We start from the raw sequence: 9,266 nt of genomic DNA, 5'->3' as shown, positions 1-9,266 counted from the left end.
ACTTATATTTTCGCTTATTTATCAATGAATCAAAGAAACGTGACAAGCACACGTCATTCGGCCCTATTATATATTTCGAAAAAAGCCGAATAGCACTGGCAATGACGACTGCAACCTTGATATGTATCTTTACCGAGTCCCTCGTCCCGTATCTCTCTGTTCTGCTATATATATATATATATATATATATATATATATATATATATATATATATATAGAATAAGGGCTGGCAGTCAAGAAAACCTCGGAAAGGAAAGAGGGGAATGCGGTAGGTCATAGAAACAGATGAATTTTTTGACTTAGAAAGAAAGTGGTGCAAGGATTGGGCAAGACTAACCGGGCCTTGCTTCCTGTTCCCGGGAATCTGTCAAAACAAACTTCATCATAAGGATAGTGATTCAGTGAATATACAAATAGTATCTGTTTCAAAAATGCGACGTCCTCACAGGCCGCCACAGGCGATAACAATCAGACTACACCTGCTTGTGTTCCTCATTCGCTTCTCGCGTTCTTTACTGCTCTCGTCTCCTGTTAAAACCGTGAAGTGAAAAGGGTGCGGAGATGCTGGGGTCCTCCGTTTAGTGACTGTTCTCATACCGGTACGGTAGTTTGTTTCAATTTTTTCCTCGCAGATTTAGGAAAACCACTGTGCAAGGTTATTCTTTACTTTTTTATTTGTGCGCAGGCAATACAAGGAGCCCTTCTTAGAATGAAGAAGGTGAGGAGCATGCTTTATATTCTAAGGCTTTCTTCTGAGACGCGACAAACAAGCCTCGAGACTACTCTTCCTAACACTGTTAGAAAGATTGACTCCTGCGACCAGCATCAATCGCGAGACATCGCCATCCTCAAATGTTCAGCGAAAAGGGGTGATCCAGCTTCGTATCGGAGGAGTTAATGCGGGATTAGTTCACAGTAATGGCGTTGTACTTTTTACATGGGCGGGACTTAATGGTTCTTCTCCTGCACAGGAGCCGTGAAGGTGAGCCAAGCAGGCAAGACAACGAATGTCGACGGCCAAACTACGGAAAGCCATAGAGTTCCTCATTGCGCTCACATAATTCCGGCGTAAGATTCCCTCACAGAATCCAAGCATTATAGAAGGGGAGGCCTGAACTAACAGTCCAGTCTTTTCAACAGGAACAATCCGTTATCGAATTCAGGATAAAATATGAGTTGTAATATGCGGGGAATAAGCAATTATAATCACAAAAGGCGAAATACTTATAAGAGCAACAACGACGCAAAATGCTACCGCAGCCGATTGAGACGTACATGTATTGAATCGGTATACAGATAGCCTCAACCACACAGATATGGTTTTTTGTGTGAGCAATCCGAACCGATACTTTCTATGCCATTACAATTTTAACTCCAACCACTTTTGAAAACAATAAACACAGAACATCGCCAAAAAAAAAAAAAACAAAAGAAAACGCCAGGACCATAGGGCTGACATATACATTTAGAAAGAAATATAAATAATCTGCCCGACATCAACTGTCTACTTGAGCTAATCGCTTGGTAGTCCTATCTTTTATATATTTTGCATCATTTCTCAAGTACACAATCAGGTCCTCTAGCGTGTTCCCGCATATTCATTCGATGGATGTGACGTCACGCCTACGTCATAGTCACGTCGAATCCCGAGGCCGTGCGGCGAGCACTCTCCGCGACCAAGTCCACCGCGAAGTCTCTGGTTCTGGCGTAGTGAGGCATCTCTTCCAGCCAGAACAAGACGTCATCCCACGCCAGCTGCTCAGCCTCGTCACCAGGGTCCGCGGGAAAGTGGCCTTCGTACTCTCGCACCAGCGTCCCCGTCAGCTCCTCCAGGTACGCCAGGTTGGTCCACGGGTAGAACGCCGAGGGCTCCCGGCTTAGTGGGAGCAAACAACAAAACCTGATACACACGCTACGTTCCGGACAATACTGTGATGATGATGAAAAGGAACAATGTGGTAAATGCATCCCCGCCCTTAAAGTGAAATAACAACAACAAAAAAGCATTAGTCTCACGTCAAGTGTCAACACCACACAAGGAGACGACCAAGAAAAAGAATAAGGAGATATGCGTTTCGACAAATCGCGTAAATATTTAACGACTACTTATGTTATATTCACTGTAATTTATGACATCTTTGTCACAAATCTAACTCGCCACTTGTGGATCGCAGGACTATTAGCGTTGCCCAAAGCATTTATTTTAATCGGGTAATGAAGTTTACTTTGTTTAGCTTTACGGTCACTAAATTCCGGCTAGAGGAAAACTGTTCACAGTGTGGATTGAACATTACTCCCTTACTATTTGTCTGATCACGGAAAACATCTTGGCTTTTCGATAAAGTTTCGCGCTCACACCACAGAGAAAGTACAAAATAACAGGAGACAAATGTTCAAGTAAAACGGAATGTTGTCTTCCGACTGAAGTCGCTGCGGATGTCGTAAAAGGGTATTCAAGCCACCCCTTGAAGCTTACAATGACCATACTGTGAACGACAACTGAATGTCGATTTGCTGACGTCAGCAGTGATGATACCACGTTACGTCCATCGGTACGAATGCTACCATGGATGCTTAACCTGTTCAACTTGCAATGTGCGTGAACAAGAAGTTCACCTTATAACAATTTGAGGCTTGGACTACATGAAAACTTCTCAAACATCGGGTTACAGGATCCTACAAGTCTAGACTACTTATAAACGGTCATATTATAAATTACACGGCTTAAGCTGCCACATGTAACCGAAATTTGATTTCGACAAACTCAATTCAGTATACCCATAAGTATCAAAACAAAAAATGATCTGTAAATTCTGTCTCACTCAGTTTAACCAAAACTGCTCACCACTATTGAGAGCACCTATAAAGCTAAGGCAATACCTTAAGTGCGAACCAAATTATTCAATAAATATCCTCTTAAAGGGAAGGAACTCATAATAATTTTGAAGGGTTCAGTGAAGAACAACAGATGGTATAGTAATTACACTGTAATGTTTGATCTGTTTCGGCATTACTGCCTTTCCCGCGATATATTCCCGCGAAGCGAAACCTTTAACGCCGATTAACTCAACCGCTACTTATGATGTTCCGTTTACTTCAACTCCAGCGATGAAAACAATTATACTACGTGTGGTACGTAAGACGCTGATTCAAAACGGCGTACTGATTGTTTTCTAAGTGTGTATATTAGGCTGCCTGCCTGAAGGCAAACTACAAATGATCACAAGAAAGCAAAGCAGCGCTGCATAATAAATATACCAGTATATTTTCTTACCTCACCACCCTGCAGACACTGGCGAAGGTGTTTCCAAGGGCGTCCATCTTCATTCTTGGTATCTTCGCCATGTCTGCAAACACTGGCTCGGTGTCTGAACAAAGCGGCCAAATAGCGGAGTAACTAATGAACCCGACTGTTGCTACAAAAAGAAAGCAGTTCACATAAAGACCCACTTAGCAGCGCGTGGGGACCGCGCACGTTACTTCAAGGGGGATATACAATGTGCAGCTCCGGTTACCAAACATTTGAGGTCTCACGGTGGACACTCCAGCTTTAAATTGGCTTCACTGGCTCGTATCAGACAGAAGGGTCCTGAAGGACCCTCAATTCACTGACGCTATGGAGGGAATAGGGCACCGAAGATAGCACTGCCTAATCTATTCGAACAAAAATTTTGTATAACTACAATAACGGAGTTTTCGCATACCTATCGAGCGTATCTTTCCTTCTGCGCTTTCGTGTCCTCATCACCCGAACTGTTTTCTTTCCCACTAGGGTCAAGCCTGGGCACAACAACTGAGCTAATATCTCAATCTGGTGTAAGTTTGGAAGAGTGGGTTCTTAATTCTAAGCTTTAACTTTCGAACAAGACACAACACAACAGATAGTACACAAGCCTGAAAATGCTTTTTGTCGTGTAACTTGACGTCGTGTTTTTCTAGGCGAGTGAACATACAGTACGAGTTAAATGAGCCTTGCAGGCGCTACATTAGCAGGGGCGAATTCCAGTGACCTCAATCTTGCACCTAGGTGAGTAAATCAGAATACTTGATTTCTGGCACCACCTAAGGGCAAGTTCTGCGCAGCTTTTGGAAGCCATGGAGGGCATAACGAAACTCACCCGGCCCTCCTGGAGGCAGCAGGCGAGCGGCTGAGAAGTCAACAACAGTGGCCTGCACGCCGAACATGTCGACGAACAGGACGTGCTCGTCCAGCCAGAAAGGAAGCACCTGGTCGTGCGTCAGCTTCACGAGCACGTGACCCGGAGTCAGCGCCCTGTGCTCAAAGTGCAGCGCCGATTCGGCCACTGCGAGCGTCAGCGTCACTTGCTGCACCACAGAGCGGAGCTGAAGGGCGCTCTGAAACTGCGAGGTCATATGAGACGAGAAGAAGGGCGGAAAGTGTTTTACGTTCTTCTAATCTGATGCAAAAACTTGTGCGAAAGTGGGCAAACACGTTTGATAAAAAGGTTTGGTGTTAAACAGACCTGCACAAAGTGAGACGCAGACGCCTACGCAAGGCATGTATGTACATGGCACTCGACGTATGTCGGTTTGTGTCTCACTTCGTCCAAGTCTGTTCATCCCCGTATCTGTTGTCCTCAGGTCACGAACCAAATAGGATCACAAAAACACAATTATTTGAAAATGAGGCCTCTTTCAGGATTCTATTATTTTCAAATTTTCCTGCAAATTATCGATGTTTTCACTGTTACCTGTAACCCTTTAGACCAAATGGTTATCGACGAACGCTCTAAACGAAGATTCCATGCCAACTAACAGTAACATCAAACTAAAAGAGAAATGGAAGGGGCTCATTACGACAGAAACCTGGGGAACTTCCAAGATCACAGGAGCACACACACAATTTCCGACAATAATGGCAGACTGGCTGTTTCTTTTGGAACTACCTGACATAGATTCAATGACAGATTAATTCAGTTGATATCCTCGCAATTCGCTAAAAATTCAGTGAGGTTGCCAGGAACAAAGCCAATTTTTCTTTTAGATGTCAAATATAATAAACAACTTCACATGTGTATTGGCAAAGCATGTAAGCAGATAAACAGTATCGCCTGCACTCTTGAAGCTACAACCTTACCTGAACCTTGTGGAGGGGCCGGCCAGCGAAAGACATGTACATAACCACGTACGGCTGGAAGCGCTCACGATCGGCTGCGAGAAATAACAAAACATCGATTTATCCCTATGAAAAACCAAAGAGTGAAAAGACAATTTGCTTACTAAAGGAACCTCTAGCTAGTTCACTCTCTAAAGTGGTACGCCATAATGCTTATCGACGCTGGAAAAATTCCCGCCATTTTAGCGGTCGATAACTTTAGTAGTACTAGTGCCAGTTACTCGAGCATTGGGGACTGCCGATTGCTTCTTTCATGGCCCTAGCAAGTTATAGAGCACGAATGAGCACTGAACACCAAAGGGTCATAACCCACTTTTTTTGTAGAACTGGCCAATTCGCAATTCTGGGGAATACAAACTAAAGATGGCAAACAAAGACGAGACTCGTCTTATCTACGTTGAATTTTCCGGCCGTTCAGCTTAGTGCAACTAGCCACACCTTAGAATGATGCCTAACCAGATGCTCGCACAGCATACTTGGCAAAGTTATAGTGTTTACGTCAGAGATGACAATTGCTATCAATTTCTTATCGGGTTTAGGGAACAGCGAAACACTGACAGGGTAGAGCAGCAGTAACAATGCTTACGACATTTATTAGTTGATATCGGAAGCTATCGCCAGGTTTAAAAAACGAATATCGTAATAAATTCTTAAGAATTTCGTGCAGAAGAAGATATTGCCAGACATCAAAATGTCCTACCATCACCGAAGAGGGAAAACTTCTTCCGGCTGCAGTAGTTCATGCAGGCGTTGGCCATCATGGGTGGGTATTTGTCCCACACGCAGTATATCCTGCATTTTTAGAATACAAAAAAGGTAAACGTTTGTGGTTGTGACGTTTTCCTATATTTTCAGACGTACCGTGTTGAAGGGCTATAAATTCATCCATAGATCTAACCGGAGTCCTTTAGGGCGCTCTAATATCAACATATATGCATTTTTGTTTTGCACCTCCATTAGGCGCGTTGAGCTACCAGAGAAGGTCGTAATCTTCGCAAGTGTATAGGTGCTTAAATATCATTACCACTTACATTATAAAGGTAAGTTCTTGAGGAGCTTAGTTCTTGTAAACAGCCTGATGGTTTCTGACCTCTCTATGAAGTTACACACCCGACAGTTCCTCACTGTGCTGTCATTCACAAATGGAAGACACAAACATAGTGGAAAAGAAATAAGCCTGCCTACTTACGCTCGCACTTCCGCAAATCCTACGGTGCTGTTCTCGGGGTTCTTCGTAAGACCCTGCAGTGCCCTGGAAGCGAGAACAAGGAAATAGTTATGCAAAAGACCAGCATTTCTTGAGTTATTTTAAAGCTACACTGATGACCATATAGTAGCGTTTATTACATCACAAATCCCCGATCATAAACTACTATTCCGCTGACCATGAGGCTTCAGCAGCGTTGAATTCTAAACTTTCCCTTACATTAAGAATTTAAGCTTTAGGCAGACGTGCATTCTTAAATTGACGATTTTAAAGTAATCTTGAAGTGGCGTCTTTCGTCGTTTCATATTTTTTACGCCTCTGAGCGTTACTGACAAATGTCGATACGCCATTATTAAAGTGCTTTGCGGGTGTCTCCTCAGATCTCGTCGGAAGTCATCATAATCACTTCATTTATATCCTGATTCATTGTTAAATGTTCATGGGGAAAATTTTTTGAAGGTAATTAAATTAACACATCGATGCAGCGCAAACCATTCACTGCGAACTGTGCAGGCATTGAAGGATCCCACAGTAGAGGGCTATTGTTTAATACAAATCACGGATCATCAACCGGTGCTAACACATCGCACAAACCGACGCCACGGTTCCTGCGCCCGTCAGAAAGAAAGAAGGAGCGCTACGTGTCCTAGAGTGTGAGATTACCCTGAACCCGTTACAGATTCACACACAAACTGAAAGTACGTGGAAGTCGCTACGAAAAATGTATAACCGGACTCGAAAGCGGCAGTGGTCATTGTAGCAACAAGGGCTGCGGGACGCGTGACCCTATGTGTCCTCCTCAATGAGTCATATAGGCCCTTCCAAGAGCATGCTACCGGTATAATGGCAATGGTGGCAATGCCACCCGATACTTTTTGCTCAGCCCCACCATTCCTTGGGTAATAGGTCGTCATTACGAATAACCGTACACGTCTTTAGGGCGCGTGGCTAGTTTCTAACGGCTCCCCGAAGTGGCGGCAGTCGTCCACGCTATAGCACGACATAGAGGTCCACGTGTCATAGCGAAAGGCGTTCCATAGCGCAAGGCATTCGTATGTGTGGGTTTGTTGGTTTGGTTTTCTTGTTTACTTGCGCCCTTTCTGACTCCCTCTTTTGTTATTTTCTTTCCGAGCTTATTCCCATATTTCCTTGTTGCTGTTCACTAAACCTAGGTAAGAGCTTGGAGATTGGGGACTCAGAACAACCGACCGACAAAAGCGCGGCTGTCTGTGGCTTTGCCGCAATGTCATCACAAGAGGAAAACGCCACCCGTACCTGGCGATGCGCACTTCGGCGAGAACAAGGTCGACATGACGGACCAGGTAGGCGAAGTGGAGGACTTTCAGCACGGCCACACCTCGAGAACCTCCCACGCGGAAGACCTCCGAGCTGGAGCTCTCGCAAAGCTTCGAGCAGCCATCCGCCCCGCTTAAGCAAAAGCAAAATAAACGCAATTGTCCGTCCAAATTACTTCAGCTGCAGTTGAAAATGTAAGAAATAAGCTAAGTCCCCAGCTGTTCAGTAGATGACAAGTGAATAGGTGAGTTTGTTGCGTATGCAAACAAAGAAAACGTGCCCGCAATAGCTTTTTTCGTGCAGATGTTCTTCACTGCAGGCATATGTGGTGTTCTTTTGGAGTCAACAAGACCTTAAACAACTGGAAGATTGCTGAAGCATAGCTCCTCGATCTGACCAGTCCCCATTCAAGATTACGGACATACACAAAGCATGAATGAAATTTGGGCGACATCCGGTTTTGCGTCGTTTGTATGCCTTATTGTCTTCGCTTACTTCCAACAGCCCATCAACTCGCTTATCCTCTGTACGTACAGGGAAGACTGCAGGTGCTGTGACAGGATTTAAAATCTTTAAACTGGATACGCCTGCTTCTAAAGGTTCCGGCATTGCGTTTTCCTTTCATTTGACACGGATGAAAGGATGAGTTAAGTGCCACCTTTTTGTCGTATTTTATCCTCTGCCCCTATTGGTGCAGGTGCAGTCAAGTGTAAAGGGAGCACGAGTTGGATAATTCAAGAGAATTTCTCTGCCATTGCCTAGCCAGCAGCCTTAAAGTGACATCATAAGAAAGTCCTGTTAAACTAGAATCCACCGGTACAAACAAACAAGATTTATGCTGATAGTCACACGGGAGAGAAATTACCTCAAATTTGCGAACCCGTGCTCTGTTTACTTTTAGTTGTACCTGTGCATTCTAATTTAAGCCTGCACCTTGCGGACATCACTGAAAGCCATTATTACGATATGGCACATTCTATCTGACCTCCATACGTTGGATGGCGTGCCCACAGCGCATTTACCACGACGGCGCTGTCTGGGAGTGTTTCTCTAGCATTCCCATAGTGGTATCAAAAAGGCCATTGCGCTTGATACTGGGTGGGATCGGGGATGACGGCCGATCTAAGGCGAATTTCTTTTGGTCGCGTGATGTGTCCGTCTTAGCTTCAAATCTCACCCAGGTGGCGTTTATCACGAACGTCAGTGACTTCTAGACTCGCATGCGTTTGACTTTCAGGATTGCAAACAACAGGGTGCGCTGCGCTGCCCAACACACGTTTTCTCTCGCCGTAAGTCCTGTCTGACCTGCCGTGGACACGTCGGTCGTCTGCTGAGCGCGTGGTGGTGGTGGGAGGGGGGGGGGTGGAGTTCCTAGTGGTTCATATCTAGGCTACGGCTGTGCCAACGTAAGGGCCCAGTTTATCAGACTTCAACGCACATTGTGATCGTCGTGACCCCTTATTAAACGGGCGTTCAGCTACTCTTCCAATTAACTGGCTAGGAATTAAACAAAGAAATAGCCCATCGAAGCTTCCCGTCACAGGCAGCGATGCCTCCGCTTGCACTGTTCAACTACATGACATTCTTTAAGTTTGAGAAGTGGCATCATGACAAGCGGGATGTGTA

At 44.8% G+C, this 9,266-nt stretch overlaps 1 protein-coding gene across 1 annotated transcript; it reads right to left on the bottom strand.

Moving 5' to 3' along the window:
- Window positions 1-409: 409 nt before the first annotated feature.
- Window positions 410-7,815, bottom strand: LOC144159584 (uncharacterized). The gene is made up of 7 exons (XM_077691169.1): window positions 7,620-7,815; window positions 6,327-6,389; window positions 5,838-5,929; window positions 5,099-5,172; window positions 4,119-4,362; window positions 3,275-3,368; window positions 410-1,876 (listed from the first exon to the last, which is right to left on the bottom strand). Exons 3-7 carry the CDS (start codon window positions 5,896-5,898, stop codon window positions 1,624-1,626), a joined length of 726 nt encoding a protein of 241 aa, XP_077547295.1. The 5' UTR covers window positions 5,899-5,929; window positions 6,327-6,389; window positions 7,620-7,815; the 3' UTR covers window positions 410-1,623.
- Window positions 7,816-9,266: the final 1,451 nt, after the last annotated feature.

This window comes from Haemaphysalis longicornis, unplaced genomic scaffold (genome assembly GCF_048455015.1).
Source record: "Haemaphysalis longicornis isolate Haplotype H1 unplaced genomic scaffold, Haemaphysalis longicornis Haplotype H1 scaffold_10, whole genome shotgun sequence".
Classification (NCBI taxonomy): Eukaryota; Metazoa; Arthropoda; class Arachnida; order Ixodida; family Ixodidae; genus Haemaphysalis; species Haemaphysalis longicornis.
This window is presented reverse-complemented; position numbering and strand designations above follow the sequence as displayed.